The sequence below is a fragment of the Temnothorax americanus genome, unplaced genomic scaffold, assembly GCF_048541705.1.
Source record: "Temnothorax americanus isolate GAGA-0224 unplaced genomic scaffold, ASM4854170v1 Scaffold6, whole genome shotgun sequence".
In the NCBI taxonomy this organism is placed as follows: Eukaryota; Metazoa; Arthropoda; class Insecta; order Hymenoptera; family Formicidae; genus Temnothorax; species Temnothorax americanus.
Window position 1 is genome coordinate 2,025,411 of NW_027509751.1, and position 21,484 is coordinate 2,046,894.

At 36.9% G+C, this 21,484-nt stretch overlaps 3 protein-coding genes across 6 annotated transcripts in view; 1 reads left to right on the forward strand and 2 right to left on the reverse strand.

The window, feature by feature from the left end:
• The window catches only part of Pgant2 (polypeptide N-acetylgalactosaminyltransferase 2), a 191,559-nt gene extending 187,097 nt beyond the window's left edge, over positions 1-4,462 (forward strand). For all 3 annotated transcript variants that reach the window (XM_077419932.1, XM_077419933.1, XM_077419931.1), the window contains exons 8-10: positions 1,219-1,438; positions 2,061-2,271; positions 2,611-4,462. In XM_077419932.1, coding sequence (XP_077276058.1) covers positions 1,219-1,438; positions 2,061-2,271; positions 2,611-2,880 — 701 coding nt within the window. In that variant the 3' untranslated portion in view covers positions 2,881-4,462. The remainder of the gene's footprint in view (positions 1-1,218; positions 1,439-2,060; positions 2,272-2,610) is intronic.
• Positions 4,463-6,477: 2,015 nt separating this feature from the next.
• Dbe (KRR1 small subunit processome component homolog dbe) lies at positions 6,478-8,420 on the reverse strand. Its single transcript, XM_077419935.1, has one exon. It carries the CDS (start codon positions 8,362-8,364, stop codon positions 7,339-7,341), a length of 1,026 nt encoding a protein of 341 aa, XP_077276061.1. The 5' UTR covers positions 8,365-8,420; the 3' UTR covers positions 6,478-7,338.
• A 1,025-nt stretch (positions 8,421-9,445) lies between these two features.
• LOC143905003 (uncharacterized) overlaps positions 9,446-21,484 on the reverse strand; it is a 128,802-nt gene continuing 116,763 nt past the window's right edge. The window contains exons 5-10 of one of the 2 annotated variants that reach the window (XM_077420080.1): positions 21,126-21,262; positions 19,064-19,402; positions 16,425-16,487; positions 15,845-16,134; positions 15,275-15,571; positions 9,446-15,132 (exon numbers count right to left, since the gene is read on the reverse strand). In XM_077420080.1, the coding sequence (XP_077276206.1) occupies positions 14,895-15,132; positions 15,275-15,571; positions 15,845-16,134; positions 16,425-16,487; positions 19,064-19,402; positions 21,126-21,262 (1,364 nt within the window). In that variant the 3' untranslated portion in view covers positions 9,446-14,894. The remainder of the gene's footprint in view (positions 15,133-15,274; positions 15,572-15,844; positions 16,135-16,424; positions 16,488-19,063; positions 19,403-21,125; positions 21,263-21,484) is intronic. The other variant, XM_077420079.1, reaches the window with a different exon arrangement.

Here is a 21,484-nt window from a genome sequence, read left to right on the forward strand (position 1 = left end):
ACAAAATATTCAGAAAGTTCAAAGAGCTAAACGCATATTCTTATAATTAAATTCTTTCGACCGCGTTTTTCTTCTACGGAACATGCAAAAATATTTTATTAGAATATTTTTACTGAGGCACTGTTTATATTGATATTCATTTTCTAGAGATAACGTTCGGAGCTATATTTTAACGAATATGTAAATACGTTACGAAAGATATTGCATTGCACATGGTCGATGTACTTCGCTGCAAAAACTTTGTTGCGAGGCACGCGCGCAAACTCACGATGAGTATTTTGCAGCAGAGTAAACTTTTTATTGGATCAATATAGTCGAAAGTTATAATTTCTCAACAAGTTTTAATGAGCGTTTTCCATTAAATTTTATTAAAAAGCATCACACTGGCGTAAATATTAGCTCATTCATCACTATATCTGACGGCTCGGCTGCGTAAATAAATGCTTGAAAGCAACTCTCGAAAATTCGCAGAGAATTGGGATCGCTTACAATTCCTTTTCATTGCGCGCAATAAAAAATTTTTTATTTTGTTTTATTTTTGTCATAAAACAATCAATCAAAAGATGAATTTATTAATATTATTAATTAAACTTTAATTAAAACAAAGTTTGTGCTGAAATATGTTTAATTAAAAGCGTAATACAAAATTAGTGTCGCAGAACTCGTGATTTAAAGTTGTGAGAAAAGTGCCGTGTCTGTCATTACACTTTTCAAATACGAGGGAAACGAACTCTTTGACAGAAACTACCATCTCGTGTGCAGTTCGTAAGAACTTTGTGGAAAACACGGCAAGGCAAACCAATATATGTCGGAAGTGTGAAGTTAGAAATAACTGCGCCCCCTTTTCCCCCCATTTCGGACAGAAGAGAAATTGTGGAGTTTCTTTGAAAAAGTCCTAACGCTATTTCAGTTTAGCATAACTTTGATGAAAGATTTGCATTAGAAGTAGTATTTTTCCAATAGCTAACAAAACTTTGCAAATATATATAAAATGTAAATCCCGTTCTCTTATGTATATAAATGATTGACAGAGATTCTTTCAACGTCCTTTTTAATTTGCAACATAAAATATCCCAAGAAAATAACGAGTAATATGACACAATATGATAGAGAAGAAAGTCCATGCATTTCCTCTTTCTATAGCCTCCCCTTGACACCTTTTACCTCACGTTTAACATTATATAGCACTTACCGCGTGCACTTATAACTTTCTTTCAGAAATATCGTTTCGCGTGTGGCAATGCGGTGGCAGCCTGGAGATTATCCCGTGCTCACGCGTGGGCCATGTATTTCGCAAACGTCATCCTTACTCGTTCCCCGGAGGCAGCGGAAACGTGTTTGCTCGAAACACGAGGCGCGCCGCCGAAGTATGGATGGACGACTACAAACAGTTCTACTACAATGCCGTGCCGTTAGCACGAAACATCCCTTATGGAAAGTAAGCCTGGATGCGCGCTGACATCTCAATTAAACTTTAGGGCAATATCCTGATTTCGCTATATTTCATCCTATTGTCTTAACACCGCATTAAATAAGTTTGTGATATATCGAACACTCTTTTGAATATCTATTACAAATTATTTTCTTTATATCAAGTTGCGGCTTCGGTGTATATTTTGATATTGTTAGGCATATAAATAGACAATTAGAGCGTTTGACAGGATTTGGAGGATACCCTGATAGCAAAACATGAGTGTGCAAAATCATGCAAACGTGTTGCTAAAAACAATTTACTTATTGTTGCCACAAACATTGCGTAAACATGAATCTTAAATCGTCTAAGATTCATACTTATGGTGCTTTTACAGCAAAGATATGTAAATTGTTTCTATCAATAATATGTAAACTGTTGATGGAAAAATGTAACGAATATTGAATAAACCCCGTTGCTCGAAACAAATTCAATACTATTGCTGAGCATTTGCGAACGCAGCTTTACATGTTATTTGCGTAAATGCTCGTCACGAGTTTGCTGACATATTTCGTAAATATAACAGACGTTTTGCTATCTACGATTAAAATTCAGTTATATTAATTCTGCGAATAATTATGCGTTTCAGCATCCAAGATAGGATGGAGCTAAAACGGAGGTTGCATTGCAAGCCTTTCAGTTGGTATTTGAAGAACGTATACCCCGAATTAGTCATACCCACGAGCGAGGGTGGTCCAGGAGGATCTCTGAAGCAGGGCACCGCCTGCTTGGACAGCATGGGCCATCTTCTCGACGGAAACGTCGGTCTCTATCCTTGTCACGACACTGGTGGTAACCAGGTAAGCGTTCTTAAAGGGTATACGTTTTTTCGGTACCTTCTAAGTATATACGTGGATCTGTCACATTCAACGCTGTTTTTCCCTACCTTAAAGTATTTAAAAAATCTAAAAAAATTCATGAAACATTCTGTCTACATTGTAGTTGATGATTTTATAGCCATTTTGATAATCGTTTATTTAATATCTTCTAACAGGCTCTTGCAAGTTTTACAGTTACGAACAGATATCGCTTTGGCTCGGACGCCGTAGACCCACATGTACACGTTAAGGGTTAAAGCAGAGTAAATGAGGAATTGCGTAATGGTCTCGGAATTTTACAAGACCAAATATGTTTTGCAGGAATGGGGCCTCACGAAGGACGGCCTGATCAAGCATCACGATCTCTGCCTGACCCTGCCAGTATACGCCAAAGGTACTACGCTGCTGATGCAGATCTGCGACGGCAGCGAGAATCAGAAGTGGCGGCACTTGGAGGGTGGCCTGATACGGCACACCAGAATTCCCGTGTGCGTGGACTCGCGATATCACGCGCAGCGCGGCATCACGGCGGAGAAGTGCGACTCGAGTGCGGAGACGCAGAGGTGGCATCTCTACAACCACAATCACTAGCTGATATGGTTGCGGTGAACACGCCATTCACCCGCGGACTATCTCTTATCGCTACGCGCCACGACGTGATCACCGTATAACAAGGCCGATCGCGTCAGAGGTGCGTTACTTAATTAGGGACTGGCTGTCTATGCGCGACCGGATCGATCGATTCGAGCGTGGACCGACGTTATCTTCGTGACCGTGGCTCTTCACGATCTCCTATCACGATATCGATGAAGAACCTCATTTTGTACCACGCTGACTTGCGAGTTCGCGAGTTCCCGATGTAGCCTGTCTTATAAAGGATCGGATGATGATATATCTGGTTATAAGAAATCTAATGAATTCCCTTTAATGATATTACGAAAAGTGGTACACGCATCTCACACTAAAACGGAATAATATCGCAAAAGAAAGTGAAAAATGTTTTAAGACTGCTTAGCGTTTGTGACTATGAATCAAACAAACTTCAGTTTCTATATCCATGAGAATTCCATTACTTCCGATCGTTTTCTTAGGCACTAGATCATCCATCCTACTTTTACAATGACAAAAGATTAACCTGATGGGTTGACATCTCGCAATCGATGTGATAAGTGTAAAATTATTTATAATAAAATATATAAAAATTATAGAAGCGTGTGTATAAGCCAGTGATGCAAGTGGAAGTTGTATACTGATTTAGTACTGCGATCCGATTATGCACGCTGATTATATTTCAAAATATCGAATCCACAAATAGCGATACTTCATACAACTGATGATGCAATTGATTCAAACAAGTAAAAATCATATCGTTGAAAGCCATTCTTAACACTTAACATTTAATACTTAATTACTACTTTTAGCTTCAAAGAAATCCGTAGGGCACGAAAATCTATAGTTTTCGAGGTTTATGATGTTATTGAAAAATTGAGGTTGTGTATTGACAAAGAAATAATTGCGACGAAATATCCATGTACTTTATAATTACCAGATTTATTTCTCCGAGAGATGTATTATTTAAAGGATTTAAAGAAATTTTATAAAATATGTTGCGTGCGAGCGACTAACTCTTCAATTCACAATGTTGTCTCAAAATTATATATACAAGATATGAGCACTTATACATAATTTTTTTTTTAAACTCATTAATAAAAAATTTATATAAAATTCAATTTATATGAATTTAAACTGACATTGGAAATTGAAGAGTCAGATTGAAACCAAATCTATGCGGTAATAATGCTTTTAATGGAACATAACTAATCAAACTTAATCATTGCTAACAGATCGATAAAGAAATACTACAAAGTTGAATTATTTTTTTTCTTTTTTTTGCAATTAACAAGTTGACAAAACAAAAAAATAGATTAGAAGTCCGGGAATTTAAAATATAATTATGGCAGTTAATCGGTTTTACGGCGTAACCTTAGCTGACGATGCGTTTATTTACGTATGTTTCTAGTAAATTCATAAAAAAATATTTAATGAAGGCGATATCGAGTCATGTTTTAGAACGGGTACATGCTTGAGTGTCCAATTGCGACGGGCAACTCATCTTTTTTTATGTATTTATTTACGTGCGATTTTTTTAAATAAATACGCCAAAGCTTTTACACTTGGCACTATTTGTTTAAGGTAATCGATAGTTTTATCACAAATACCATTTTGAGATTACGCTTTTATGCAAACAATTGCGGAGAAGCTTTTCACCGTTTATTCGAGATAAGAACGTACGCAGAATCTTTTATAATTATATTATGTTATCACAATGTACATCACGTAATTTAAATATTCAATTTTCAATGAAGTATGTATAATTTCCACATTATTTTAGGAAATTTGAAAGACGCTCCACACTTTGTATACTGAAATATAGACGCAAGAAGCTTATCAGCGATTGAAATCGCTATTTTTACCGGGCCCAAAATCATGCTAGATTCGTACAATGCGTATTCTTTTTATCTGATCTTAGTATATGCGGCGCATCCAGATCCGCGGACATCTTTCTCTCCAATCAAAGAACAAATCGCGAAGAACAATATGGGTTATCTTCAAAAGCACGCGCTACGATTTGCAGAAAAGAAATTTATTTTTGTAACTAATTGTATACTTACTTGGTTGTGCGAATAAACGAAAAGCGCAGGGTGTATGAGCATACTTAACATATTGTAGCTTGGTAATAACATTCCAAAAAATTTGCATTTCTACTTTTCGAAAACAAGTATTATTTCTCTCAAGTCCTTCAATTTCTTTTTATCTTTTCCCGTTAGAGCGTTGTAACGCTTATTTTAATAATGGCCATTATATATATATATATAAGAAGTTCGATTTCCTTAAAAACTAAATTATATGAAAATAAGAATTCTCAAGAGCGTCAAACCGAATCGAAAATAAAACGGCACGCCGTGTGGATTCATTACTCGCCTACAACGTGTTAAGTGAAAATCAAGATAGCTAACGCAGCTAAATATAGCAATACATATTAGCAGACGCGATCTTTTGTACACTTATACTTTCCGATGATAATGTCTTACTGCCGTCTCTTCGCGCTGGGACTATAAATACCGCGAAGTGAGATGAATAATATACATATAATATAATATCGTATAAACTTTTGTATGATACACACGGGCATCCATATTACATCCACGCCAGCTGCTGTAGTAATTATCCGTTAAGAAAAATTCTTTTGATATCGATATTGTATATGTAGAACGATAACAATTTAATGTAGATATAATATATACGCGATCGATGAAATTGGCCGTGCCCTAATTAAACGAATGCGATATTACGAATAATCTCGAATTGCTTCTGAAAATCAAAATATCAAGAAAATATCAAGAGTTTTATTATCGTCGCGAAAAGAGCGTTGTTTTTAGAGCGTTTTCCTTTAATCAGTGCACCGGCTGCCACAGCGATATATACGTAGATGGTAAATATGTACACGGGGTATCCCTACGCGTATCATTATCGCGCTTCCCTTCGGCTGCAGATTCTTTGAAGGATTCCGACTGAGTCAACTTTCCTTTAGCGCGAGAGATTGAAAAGGAGGTATAATTACGGAGTTAGTTAATATTGGAATTAAAGGATTTTGCCGTACCAAGGCTCGGCGGCGCACGTAGGAACTTTGTTCCCGGATAATTTTAAGGGCGAACTTCGCCCGGCGGAGAAATAATTTCAAGCTTAATTAACGGAATACTTAACTTTCAATATTAAATATCTTGACGATTCAATCTGATAATTAGGGGAGATTAAAGTTCTTTCGGCATTAACTGATAAACAAAATTGCGCTCCCAAACTCGTGACTGTTGATAGAGCATCATTTTTTGTTGTTGCTATGAAACAAATTTAATTTAGGTTGGTTGACGAAACTTTAAATGAAATAACGGGATATCAAACTTGTGGATACATCTACACGAAAATGCAGCCGCGCGGGGTCCCTTAATACCGAACTTGTGTTTCACACGATCGCTGTTGTAAATAATTATGTATATTTCATTGATTATATCCTTCCCGTCCTAATTCTTCTGAATAGCTTCTTTCGCTATCAGCGTGAATACTTAGATAACGCTTCCATGCATTTCCCGTTCAAAAAAAAAAAAAGGAGATTGCCACACACAATCGTACTTCGTATCTGTAAATAAATATATATTCACGGCATATATACATAATATACATAATAATATAACTTAACGAACGTCGCGTACTTCCAAGATCAATAAAAAAATGTAAGATACTAAAGCGACTCTTGACTTTTTAATCTTAAGTATATATAGCGGGTAACCAATCAATGTTAATATTCGTGTGTCCAGTAACATGAAAATTTATACTCGAGAAGCGAAATTGTGGTGCAGATAGGATAAGAGCGCGCTGTACATTGAACGAACATTTACATCCTTGTCATATATAAATAAGATGCGTTAATGCGAATATTTTGTCCGACAAGAGCAATTTTGGATAACGAGAAATAATCCCCAGCGTCAGTTCGGTATCCGCTACTTTCAAATTACAATAATTTTGCCGTAAGATTTGAAATGGCGTTTGCGCCGAATCGCGCAAGGTGCATATTGAAGATGTTATATACTTGGAATAAAATATCCTGTTAAAAAATAAGCAGAATTGAAAGTAGAAACTTAAAGAAAGATGAAGACACGGGTTTTTTAAACATTATTTTAAAATCCTCCCTTTCATGTATTTCAAAATATCCGAAATATTCTGTGAAATATTTAGTAAAGAAAAAATATCGAAAAATGCGTATTCTAGGTATATTTGTTTTCAAAATGTTGATCTGAAATTTCCTCTGCTCTATATTTTGCAAATGTAAAATAATTATATATACATATGTTAAGAATGCGATAACAGTAATTATATAAAAATGAGTTTTTTTAATAAAAGTAACGGGATATATCCGTCAATTTATATTTGTGTAACAAAACCTAACCTTTACATCTCTTTACACATTATTGATTTAAAAATGTCCCGCATACATTATTCCGTTTTACGCTTTTTCAACCCTTGTTGAACTTTCCTTTTTATTTCAGCAATGTCCACTTCAGTCTTCGTAGTCTCACTTTCAACAGGTTTCTCCTCAGGTGGTACGAATGCCTGCGCCCTACGCTCCTGCCTCTTCTTGGTTGCCTCCTCGTGTCTCGCTTCCTGTTCCCTCTTTCTCTTCGCCCTCTTTTGCTCCTCCTTCAGGAAGTATTCACCAGATGCCATTGCCTTGTCAAACTTGCTCTCTTGCTGAGGTGGCGGGAACGGAGTGTACGGTTTCTTCTCCTTCTTCTTCTTCGGTTCTTTGCGCTTACTTATGTTCTTGCTGCTATACTTGGGAAGATACCGTTCCCAGTTCTCGTTCTTTAAATTTGGATTCTTGGCGAGTTCTCGTTTAAGCATCAAGGTCTTGAGGCTGTAAACCGGATGAATATTTTTCATGGTATCCACCACCAGTTTTCTCACCTGTTGCACACCTCTGTAAGGTCCCAGCGCCGACACAGTTTGGCCCTGAACTACGACGTAACAGTTGGTGAGCAGCTCGATGGATTTCAAATTACACCCGTTTGGTCCAATGAGCCTCTGCCTCCGCTTGACAAACTTATCCTTGTTCCTGACAAAAGAGGATATCTTTATGACGTCCGCGGTAATGTCATCCTGGAGAACTCTCACCGCTTGCTCGAACGGAACCGAACGAGCCATGAGCTTGATCATGTCGCGTGCTTTGATGATGATGTACGGGTCCCAAGTCTTTCTGGTAGTTTTCACCGTCATGCTTCCCTCCATGAGATCCATCTCGGCCTTGACGTGATGCTCGGCCAGCGCTTTCTTAACTAGCGGCCAATGTTCCTTCAAATAATGCTCGCGATACTTGGGGAACATAGTAGCAAACGAGCTCTCCTCAAGCAGGCGATGTGGATTATCTTCTTCTTTAAATTCTGGTATCTTCAACGACCACGCATTGTCGACCGGCCCGGTTTTCTGTGCCTTCGCGCTTTTCTTCGAGCCACCCATTCTCATGCGAACGTGTACGCGTTCGGCGTGTTCGGCGTATTTCGCAGGTGAATGTAGGTTATGTTGCAGGAATTTCAAACTTCCGGAAAGAAAATGATCTTCAGCGCCATCGCTGATCTGAACCTGGAACTTGGAAGCAAAGAGAAGCTTGGGTCCGTATTCCGTTCCTACCTAATATCAACAAATGATACAGTACCATCTATTGCCCCCCAAAGTAGATTTAAATTACTATCAATCAGTCAATGAAATGTTTTATTAACTTCTGTTCATCACTATATCATCAGTTGTCATATTGACGACAGTAGTAATTAATACTCTGGTGGAAAAATGTCTCAGAATTGTTCATATTATTAATTAGAATTTCTCTAAAAATTGTTAGACTTTCTCAGGATGCTCAGAATTTTTCAGATTTTTAAATAAATTTACAACGAATTAAAACATTTTTTTACAAAAACTCAAACAACATAATAATACTATTTCAGATTCTTCCAACACTACTTTATAATAGAAATCTGAACAAGTATATATAAGAAAATCTTGTGCAACTTAATTGTCAGAAATTTTCATACATATACTGAAAATGTTCCGAAAATTCTCATTCAATTATTTTTGAAAGTATCCGAGAAACTTTATTTTTTTCAGAATTTTTTATAAGTCTCAATTCTTACAAAATTTCTGGAAAAAATATGAGAAATTTTTTCACTAAGGTAAATGCTGGTATTTTTATCCACTTTTACCGCTAAAACGTAATTTATTTCATAAAATTCTTTATTTTAGAATATTCTTCATATTTCGGATTAAGAGTGGCGCATGAAATATGGCCCCAAACGCTTTTTGTAACCGTATTTACGTTTAGGGTTGGTTTTACGTACGCCACTCTGTATTTCATAAAACAGCTTACTTTTATTTCGTCCACGCAACGTTATTATACTTACCCTTAAACCAAATAATATTTTCTTTAAGTAATTTTTGCTATAATTCATGAAACTAAAAAATCAATTCAATAAAATATAATATGGGATTAAAAATATAACCAATTTTTTCCACGCATTCAAGTCACATATAGAAGATATCGGAACAGCTAGGATTATCTCTATGACCCAGTTTATTATACAATTACAATATCCTTTACTAATCATACTGTGATAAATAATAATTGTAATAATCGTAGTATATCTAGATAACACGAACTATTTATGATTGATATGATTTTATTTATACACCATTCAACATTCTCACTTACTCACTTTCTCCCTCTCGTACGCTCTACCTTTCTCTCTTTTCCTTTCAATCCCACAAAAATCGCCCTGTCATCAAAAGATGCGAGGCGACAGCTGTGCAGACACACGCAATATAGCAGGAAATTTGTCTAATTATTACAGTCCGCCGACGGAAAAAATTCGCGAATCGCGACACCGTCGTTCATGATCGCTCGATAATTCTTAGTACAAAATAGTTAAACGATTTATCGTTCTCGTTTGAACGGGGGTTTCCGATCGTCGCGACGTTTTAAGAACTGTCATACCGTGCTCTTCGCGTATTACCCTTACACGATTATGTTATGCGCCTCGTGATAACGTATTACACATCGAACGTTAATAAAACCTATGGTAATCCTATAATTTTCCACGAAGACGTCAAGAAATTGGGCACTCTAAATTAAAACGCAAGATGCCAAAAATTGAGACAATTCATGATTTTCTACTATCCAATTTAACAAACAAAATTTTTTATTAATCTTTGATCAAAGTACAAACATTTTTGTATAATAAGTAAAATACCCCAGGTAGCAAGCTGATGTTATACTTGTCTTTTTGACGTCAAAATAACAATAAATAACGTTAGTTTGTTTTCTGGGACTTTACACACAATATAGTTGATTGTATAATTATTAAAGAGAGATTAAATGTACTTTTTTTTAAATGTTTCTTAAGATTAATGTTTTAGTTCAAATTTTCGAAATTTGGCATTCAGTACGGTCATAATTTAAAGTGTCCAATCGCGCGCGTCTTGCGTCGAAAGTATAAATTCTTCTACAAGTAGTCGACTAATTGGTATACCCAGAGCTTTGTAGCTTCGTTTTCTCCTAATTACTGAACATCTAGAATCACCTTACGAGCCAATTATGACGCAGATGGAAATAAAAAGCAAGAGATCGTATCATTTTTTGTCTAAACTGTGTGTACTTCATAAAAAATTACTCTGTATAGAGTTAATTTAGAGTATTATGTTGTTTGAATAATTCACAAACTGACGAAATAAATTCCACCCATTTACATATTTATAATTCTATGATTGTTGACATTGTCGGAAATGTTTGAATATTAATTTAGAATCAAGAATTTACTTCATCACATGTCCTGTATTTTTAATCCTGCTTCTTATCCCGTCTGATCATAAATTGGCTCTAACGCACCTATATATGGTGAATCGAGTATTATTTATTCACTACTAAATTGTATATACAGTTATAATATATACACACACAGATGAAAATGACAGGACGGTAGGAGAAAAATACGTTTCTCTAACGCGACATCACAATTGTAACAATAAAAAAAGGAACAATTCTCAAAACTGAGATATATAAATTTGCCATCAAATAATATCTCCCAATATATTTTCTTTCTAAAAGAATACGAACTAAAATTGTAACTTGAAAGGAATGGGGGAGTGAGGAATTACAGAAAATCAAACAAAAAAAAATGCCGCTGTAACTGAAAGCTCTCTAGTACTTTTATTCTCAAATAATAAAAGTTAAAATATAATGAAATAATAATAATAATAACTAATAATAATTATTGATGGATGTAACTAATACAATAAAATGTCTATCCATTTTGCGCATTATGTCTATCAAACGCATTACAACATATCGAACGAGTAATCAGCCGACGATGATGCCGTAGCGAGGAGAGGAGTGGGGGATCGTATTCTCTATGTCACTATCGTATTAATTGTCTATAAACTGTTGACGAAAATAAAAAATCGATAACCTTCTCCCCGCCTTTGATTCTCTTTTTGCTCAACTGTCTCCTCTCTCCAATTTCTTTCTGAGCTATCGTATTCTCTACCTCCCTGTCCTCTTTTTCACTCATCGTCGTCCGCGCACCTGCCAACGGATGTGCGGCCTTAGGAACTCTTTTTTTATTCGCGTTTCTCCTTTTATCTTAGTATAATTCGCCCCTCTGTCCGTGCACGTGTTTTTGTCGACAATGTGTTTTCGCTACAGCTTGGTCCACGACTCTGGGAGTTCAGGTTGGATAGAAATGAGATGAAGTATGAAATGAGACGAAAGGAGGGCTGTCGGATGTTGCTCGTGCGTGATCTAACAGTTCGACTCAACTCAACGTTGTAAAGGAATTTTCTAACGCGTCTGTATTAATCTTCCGTGATCGAGCTTGTCGAAATAACAATTTAGAAGGAAACTATGTATTTTAAAGTTTGCCTTATCAAAATACCGTTGTTACGTTTCAAATTATTTTGTAGCGCAACGTAACAGTACGGTGGCACCGTGCAAAATGATGGAATCATGTGATGACAGCATACACGCGCTTCCCTCGTGTAATTACATACAGTTATAGAAAAGTAAAACACTGTCAGATACAAAGTCGCGTGGTAATTTACACGACAAGCGACATTAACAACAGTAGCATGTGTATTGTGACTACATAGTGATCGCAATAATATGATAATAATGATGACATGGTGATAATGATGATGATAATAGTACACGTCGCTAAGTTCTTAATTATATATCCGCGATCTCCTATTAGATCCTACTATATACAACGTCCGTTTATACATTTATGTATATGTATATATGCATATGTATACGCAGATGCACGTAACGATTTTGTATATACTATGATGCACAGTCGATAACTTACATGATATTACAATAAGATCACCGTATATATATATATATTTATATGTATACATTTTTACGCAAGTTCTTCACGTGAATAATGGAATCTATACACACGCATGAGTTTTAGGAATAAGTAATGTGGTTGGTATATCACGTTTCCTGGCCTATAATCTAAAATCATAGCCCTTAATTAATCACCGAAAGTGTTCGCGGGAAACGGATCGATCGTAGCGAGCGCAAATCGAGAGTCACAGCGGAGTGCGAAAAGTTCTACCTAATATACCGAAAGAGAGTATGTACAAAAAAAATATATATATATTAAAATATATTAAAGCACTCGCATTAAAAAATGTGACGTATCCTGCTGTGTATTTCCACGAAAAAAATACAACATAAAATGTCGGAAACGTCCGAATCTCCACTGCGTCCATCTCGATGTACAAGTGCGCGCACGCTTATATAACTCGCCACTTAGTGTATGTGATCATATATACATTACGTATTACCTAGGTACCGCGTTATCTACAGTATTACTAGCTACCGCTAATTAACCGCTCATGACTGTCGAAAATCTTTTCATCAAGGATGCAAGTACTCAACATTGCTACACGCGCGGAAGATCGGTACCGCACGCGAACATATCTTGCGTCGCATCCTCGTTAATATTCGGTGGCCTTAAATCGTATAATATATACAGCCCTGTGACACAGATATGTACGATACGATGACAGACACGCCTACGTATATATATTTATATATGTACAATTGTATTGTCGGATCTCGCTATTTTATCATTGAGACGCCACAACTCAGTTTGTCACGGGAAAGCAAAGGCGCCATCAAATAAATAAAAAATTATTAACAATAAGAAAAGAAAAAAAACGAGTAAAGTAATTTTTCTACATGATTTATTGCGCTCTGAATCGTTTAGACATCTATGTGAATGGATAGCTTTTAATGAAGTTACAGTAATCGATAACTCGTTCGTTGATAATAATTTTCGGTATCGACAATCAAATTGATTAATGAACCCGTTAAATATAATAAGTCATAAGCATTTTCTCGCAATGACTAATTTCCGTAAATTAATGCGAGCAAATATAGCAAAAAAAAAGAACAGCCGATAATTGAAAGTCATCAATTTATCACCTTTTGAAACGTAATTGAAATATATCAGAAATAATCCTGTAAATATTATATAAAATTATACATTCGGTATTTATGAGAAAAAATGTTCATATAAATATGTTTATATAAATATTCATATAAATGTGTAAAACACAATTTGACATATTTTTATAAACCACGGTTATAATACACCATCACGTTGCAATTAAGAATCGTCAAACTTTTCCTATTATTGGCAACGTATGATCTATAAGCATTAAAGTCAGTCCGTTCTGTTTGCGGATAAATGTAATTTTTGTTTATCATTGAATGGTTTCCAAATGAGAAAGAAAACCGATATATTTCAACATGTTTCATCTTATACGCTCCTTGAAGCATATAACATATTACATAGCATTAAAACTAGTCCGTTTAAAAAAATTGTCCTAATATTAATAATAATCTCTCACAATTGCCTCATATACAGATAAAAGAATCTTATAACGAATTTGTGCGCAGTTGGATATATTAATTTGCACTATTACAAATTAAAAAGTATGTTATATATTATTTATTTCGATGCGTAAGCGTAATAAACATAAACGCATTCAATTGATGAAATGTGCAGCATACGACATACTAAAAAATATGTAACAACTTATGCTGAGCATTTAACCGTTTATGTATATACTATGCTTAATGTCTTTAATTAATTTTTATACAACAGTCTTTAATATGCACTAGTGCACGCTAATGCATTCAACCGAATTAGTTATTAGTTCTCCGTATACTTAAAAGTGCACATTAATATTCATGCTATAATACGCAGCGTGTCTTCGTATACCCTTTAAATGTTTATAACAACTGCGGATGATTTAATGATCAACATGGATTTAGATTTGTCCCATTCATAATATATCATTTCATTTACACTTTCTCGTTCAATCACTCGTCAATTAGTTATCTATAAAATTGATTAGTCGCACTGTCTTCTTTTGGATTCTCTTTGTGATCTCTTCGTGAATTCCTTATTTCTTACACGCTACTATCGAATTCCATTTGATAGCATCATCAATAAAGCTGGTTGCTAGAGTTTACTTGTCTATTCTTGATTTTCTTTTCACAGTCGAAATATTAAAATATAAACTGGAAATTGAAGGGGAAATCACGCGACACACACACACACACACACACACACACACACACACACACACACACACACACACGCACGCACGCACGCACGCACGCACGCACGCACGCACGCACGCACGCACGCACGCACGCACACACACACACACACACACAAGAATGGATAAATTAACTCAATGCTGATAAATGAAGAATACGAAAGTTCGTTTGTAGATCATCAAGATCCAATTTACTCCGAATGTTACCTTGGTTAATAGCGTCAAAAAAATCAAATCATCGGCTAATGATAGAATTCCGGTAGATTGCACAAGCGTCGTGCTTGTTGCTGATGATGGTGCTGCTGTTGTTGGTGCGATTGCTGATGATGCTGATGATAGAGAGTGTCCCCTTGATGGGTCACTTGCTGGTGTCACTCGTGGGACTTGTTGTTCAGTGGATGATAATTGCCTGACGAAGTTACTAAAGCGAGAGGTATGGACGCTGGATGAGGATGCGAGTGGCCCGCATTGGAGGAATGCGTCGTAAGCGCTAGAGGACTACCAGAAATGGAATTGGCGAGGGAAGCGAACACCGAAGGTGCAGGCGACGCCATGGTTGGACTGCCCATCGCAGCCGTTGGCGGATTGATCCTTTTTTCTTTTTGCCTCCTGGAACACAATTATATGTTGCTTAAAGAGAACAAAAATTTTGATACAAAATCCTCAATCTATCGTTATGATAAATAAAAAAAAGGGAAAAAATATAATTTTTTCCATAATTATACATATATCTTAACGTTTTAATATCTACCTGTTACAAAACCACACACGAACCACTTCTTTCTCCATCGCAAGGCTATCTGCCAGTATGGTTATCTCCTCGGACGTGGGCTTTGGGTTTTGAATAAAAGCTTTTTCGAGGGCCACTCTCACACTGGTCTCTATCGACGTTCTCTTCTTCCGCCGCCTGCCAATCGCTTCCGGTGTCGTAAGTGGATTCGACAGAGAGTTAGGATTGTTCAATGAATTATCGGCATCCTCGAGCCACTTTTGTAACAGCGGTTTCAGTTTGCACATGTTTTTGAAGGAAAGATTCAGTGCCTCGAACCTGGAATGCAGAATCATCAATTTTGTTTAACTTAAATCAGTAGCTGTTATTTGATTAAATTAGAAATAATGTAAATGAACTTTTTTTTTGTCTTATCTCATTTTTATTATATAAAAAAAATTCGAGCAATGTATATAAGCTTAAAAGTCCATAAAAGAAAATAAATAAAAAATTCAGAATAATATCAAGACGTCTTTTAAACATTTTTATAACGGTTACGATACCTGAGAATTATACTTACTTTATCACAATTCAAACAAAGAATATATTTACCTGGAAATCGTGGTTTGGGAAAAATCGTTGCCGTAAAGTTTGCCCATAGCGAGTCCGACGTCGCCTTGAGTAAAACCAAGCTTGATCCGTCTTTGTTTGAACGTTTTGGCGAATTGTTCTAGCTCTTCGAGGTCCGTTGTTTCCTCCGGTGAAGGTTCTAATCTTGTCGGTTTTACTGCTGGTGGTGTGCTAGGTGGTGGTGATGATCTCTGCGCCAAATTTCGCCCAACTAAATTGCCGCTACTCTGAAGAGCCTGCTGTTTCTGTAGTAATTGCGCTGCCGCTTGCACCTAATAATTTTTTTTTTGTTTTTTTTTAAATAAATTACAAATTGTTCGAAAACACACACAGGATTAAGATAATTATATAAAATAATCACAATCGACCGCAGTAATAAAAATTCTTAAACATGCAAATTAAAGTTGTATCGAGACGTTTAGACATGTCTTGGATATAGTATACTTTTATCACTTTAAAAGAAATTTTATCTGAAATTATTACAAAACAATTTTCATGCTTTCATTCGGAAATAAATTTCGCAATCGCTAATATCTGGATACAACTCTGTCCTAAATCGTACCTGCATGGACTGTGAGCGCGGATGACTCGGTCTTGTCGGGTAGCCACCGCTCTGCAACAGCCCCTGCAAGACGTTGACGACCATTGGTGAAAATCAACATATAATGGTCATCTGCGCTTTATCTCTATTTGTAATAAAAATTCGTTTTTTTTTTGCGGTGTTTTTAAAACGCGTTTTCAAAACGGAACTCAGCTTTATAATTGATTTATCAATCCTCTACGATCTTACATGTAAAATCTTTATAAACGAGCATTATATGATTCAAAAAATACAATTTATGTACATTCACTTATATGTAATTTTGCACCCGTCAATCTCGAAGATAAATGTCTCGGTATTTTTAGGGAACGCGCGGCACGTGTCGAGCTCGTGCGCGTACAGGTACGAAAAGTATAATTCCAAGGGTTGAATCTGTCCGATCGATTATTTTCATCTATTCCTTAGCCACGATGCTCGATTATGAGGATGAAGGGTTCGCGTCACGGGCACGGTGTTCCCCGGTCGGGAAAGGGTTCGGGGTTGGTCGCGTGTCGCCGGCATACGAGCAGCTAGTTTATGCGCTTTGTGGCCGCGAAGACACCCTACGGAAACGCCTCGAGTTGAGCCACGTGCGGGATCAACCGCGACAGGTTAACGTCTACAATTTAGAGACACTCTGTTTAACTTCAAGCAGAACTAATCTGGTATTTAGAAAACAGAACAACGATTTACAAATATTTACAGAAATGCTTGATGACACAAGCATTTTCCTGTATGAAAAAGTAGTAAGAAAGAAATAATTGATGAACAAATCAGTTGCGTACATTAATTTTTAACATTTATGAAACTTAGTCAATAAATATAAACGTATAACGTATAAAAGTATTTTGTGACTTGTGTATGTGTGTATCTATAGTGTAAATTTCATTTTGCCGATTGCACAATTTACTCGAAAGATTCCTTTAAAAATAGTGGTATTATTCCATATTAAAATTTTTCACTCTGTATTAAAATATTTCACAATTTTACAGTGATTAAAGTCAAGACGTAAAGGATTCACGAAGGGTGATCTCTGAATGAAGAAATTAAACCTCTGTTGCGGCAGATAAGCCACACAAAAGTCCTCACGTGGCGCACACGCGTAACCGCCCGCGAAGGGGTTGAAAGGGTCAGGTTGTACTCGGCAAAGCGATTTCCCGAGTGAAGAAGGTCGTGTGCCTGTCTTAATGCTCCGCGCGAAAAGAAAGAAAGAAGAACAGATGAGGACGATCCTCTCTTAAAAGAAGAAGGAGCGCGTTGAAAAGAGGAAACATCCTGGCCACGTGTGAGGTAACAAAAGGCACCCCGGGGCAAGGTGCCGAAGAGCCCTATAAGCCCACCTTGTGGCATCGCGCGGTACCTTCCGATAGAGAGACGGGGAATATATCTAGGGCCCTATAACGCGCAAATACACGCGTGTACGTGTGCATGCACAATAAATGTATAATACACACGGCGGAGCACGGCTGCCCATTAAGCGTGCTAAAGCTCGAAGTCGTTTTGTTGATTTTTCCCGGAGACTATATAGTTGCACGCGCACGTCGTGACGGATTCTATAGACAGTTTTTTTTTTTATTCGTAAATGCAAAGCCCGGTCCATTCAGATCGCTCGCGAGAAGGGCCGAAGGAGGGGGAGAGGGAGCGCATCCAGGAAGCGGGATCGTTTTTCAACGTATCCCCGGATATCGTGGATCGATTCCTCCACCTTCTGCCGATCCGAGAGAGATCCGACGAACAAATAGTGAGAAAATCGTGGAACGCTTCTTTCATCGGAGGAATGCGTGCTGCGAGAGACGACTGATAAATATGTCGCTTCTTTTTTCGGCGATCGTCAAACGCGGGTTTTAAACCATGCTCGAAACGTGATATTTATCGAGGAAAATCAAGAAATCTCTTTATACGCCTCTCCTTTTTCCGGAGATGTCTTCAATTATTATCCGTTTTATACGCGTTTTCTGTATTGCTATATTATTATGATTATAATCAGATGTGTTTTAAAATTCAGATTTTTTAGTGATAACTTTTTTCATTTTTGCGCAACCGAATTAACAACCAAGATTTTTTTAGCTACTAATTTTGCGATAAATTACATTGCATCTCACTTTTTCCCGTCATCGACGCGAAACGATATAAGAATGCATAATAAGACTAAAATAAACAGGCAACTTTCATCGGAGAATATTTTGTCGAGATCATTTCGATGACTACTTCTTTGAAAAAACTTTAATGCGACGTAATGGAGCGCGAAATTCAGCCGTGATGCGATTGCAAGTTGGCGCTGTTCGCGCGCATTTGCATCGACGAGGGCAAGCCTAAACGAGAAGGTAGCATCCGATTTCCTTTGTGCCGTTGCCAGACGGCTATCTTGACGTCGAATCGCGAAGACGCTGTACGCGAAGAATAAGACGTTCGCTTTCGCCTGATCTGCGCCCTGATCAGATAGTACGGCTTCGATCCCTCCGACGGAATCGCAACGGCACGGAATGCAATTTGTGATTTATATAAATAGATAAGCAATTCGGCAGATAGTCATCGACGGAACATGGAGCTTGTAAATATTATTTTTAATGGGCCCCGATCTTAGCTCACAGTGAAATATTGTTGATTACCCGTGCACCCACCTGATTTTGTAGGAAGAACGGCGGAATCTGTCCCGCCGCCGGATTGGCCTGAAACATGGCGAATTGCTGTAGCTGCTGCTGTAGTGATTGCAGTTGATGTTGCTGCAGCGTCGAAGCGATCGCTTGGATATCCTGGGTCCCTAATGCACCGTGCATCAGCAATTGCTGGCTGAGCAATTGAGCGGTCGCCAGCGCGGCCTGCGAATTGCTATTGTTTTGTTGGCCGGACGTGTGTTGCTGCTGGTGACTGCCCGTGAGCTGGCTGCTGATGCCGGAACTCGGCGAGGACGCGCTGCCGCTGGTGCCGCTGCTGCTGTTGCGTTGCGAGACATCCGTGACCTGAAGTAACGTTGAATTTACATTACATAATTGATTTTCATTAACAAATCAAGCTCAAATTTAGTTAAAAATTGTGATAAATATATAATCGGCAGTATATATTTCGAGATTTATAATTATCTACTCAAGAAGATGTCTTCCAATTATAAGAGTCAATATCACGAGCCGTCACTACGATCAGTAAAAGCGCTATAAAAACTTTTAGCGTTTCCTACGACTAAATAGTTTATCGTTTGACACTATCAAGTGACAATCTTTGATTCCCTCGAAATGCGGGCTACGACATTTCACGCTGTAACGTGGGACCGGGAACACGAAGAATCAGCCGGGCCGCGCGCGAGGCGGGCCACCCTCCCTAATATTACAGAGTAAATTCGCCCGTCGAACAAAGCCGTGTTTACACTCGGCCAGGTCAGGATATTGGTCACTACGGTCCATCCTGCGCTTTTGTGTTTTATAAAACCTACTCTCCCTACCGTCGTCCCTTCTTGTCGTCCATCTCGCTAGTGGCTTCCTTTATTTATTTGTCAAATATTGATCGCGAGCGCTTTTTACGCCCGTCAAGAGCGTCCTGTAGTACGAAAAAAAATCGAAGACACGGTCGCGCCGCGGCGCGTTCCTGAACGATTCCTCTCGAAAGAAAGCACGCTGAGATATTACGCTCGCAAATGGGATTGGTAACGTTGTTGATACATTTAAGAAACGCACACAGGCAACAGATGACAATGGATGACATGACAAAGCACGCTTTCGTCAAAATAAGTAGAGAAAATACCATTGAAGTTAAGTTATTGAAGAAAATCGTCTTTTGTAAACGTTATTGACGAGTTAACTACGAAGACACATTTAATTATTAATAATAACAACACAAACAAAAACAAGATTAATTAATTAAAAAAGATTCCCATAAAAACATTATATATAAGTACTGTTTCCAAGAACGATTAAAAATAAATAAATAAATAAATAATTATTTAATTATTTACTTGATTTTTATGTATTTAACACAATATTTTTATTTATAAGAAAAATATTTAGTACGATCCTTTATTTCTACATACAGATTATTTTATTTAAAAAAATATTATACCTGATAAACTTTGTATTTATAACGTTTTTATGTCAAATTAAATAACGAGCTGAAGAAAACACGTTGTTTCTATATTTTTCAATGGCGATAATAATAATCTATTGTTAAGACTGTAAAAATGTTTGCCTTTCGTTATTAATTTCGAGAACATTATATATTATATCGTCGATGTTAATAGAATCGTTGACACACGAAGACCAAGAAGAGCAACTAATTTCGCGCGTATTATACAACAAGCATCTGTAGCTTCGTGCACGCAAGATGCCGTGCAAATTATTTGAATTATACTCGTATATTTTGCTCGCGGCACTAATTGTAAAAGCCACGCCTCTTTTCAGCACTCTCCATGCGCCTCCCGATAATTATTAACGCTGGTGATACGCGACAAAGATTCGATCAACATCTACATTTGTCTTCTAATCGTAAATTACAAATTTATAAAGTATTGAATAGTGTATATTATTTTACATAATTTATCAAATTAAATAAAATTACACAGGTATAACAGAAATTTTCATAAAAGATTGTTAATAAAATGATTCAACTTCAATATCAATCAGAAAGAAGAATTATAATCGCGAATATAGATGAAAGGAATAAGTCAAAACAGATACGAGATCAAAATTTATTTACCAGATTAAGAGCTTCCCTGTCCGAGTCCATGGAGTCATTATCAAGATGTGGCTCGGTGACATCTTGGATGTCACTTGCAATACTCCTGTCATCTCCGCTAAGTTCAGGACCATCAACGTCGCCGTGCAAATCTGCATCTGCAATAAAAAAAAACCTCGATTTAAATGTCTGTTCGATCTAAATTTTTTATGCTTGATAAATCTTCAAAGTCAAATCTATGACATCTTTGCGTTTATTACAAACTCAAGACGCAACGTAACATTGAAAGATGTAAAACTCTCAGAGATATAAGCTTGAAATACATATTTTTAGACTTCGTATCAAACTTATTATCAAGTTTATCAGAAAAGAATCTCGCA

What these genes read in the sequence shown, in the direction of transcription:
- Dbe (XM_077419935.1), bottom strand. Translation starts at nt 8,364, where the DNA reads ATGAGAATGGGTGGCTCGAAGAAAAGCGCGAAGGCACAGAAAACCGGG.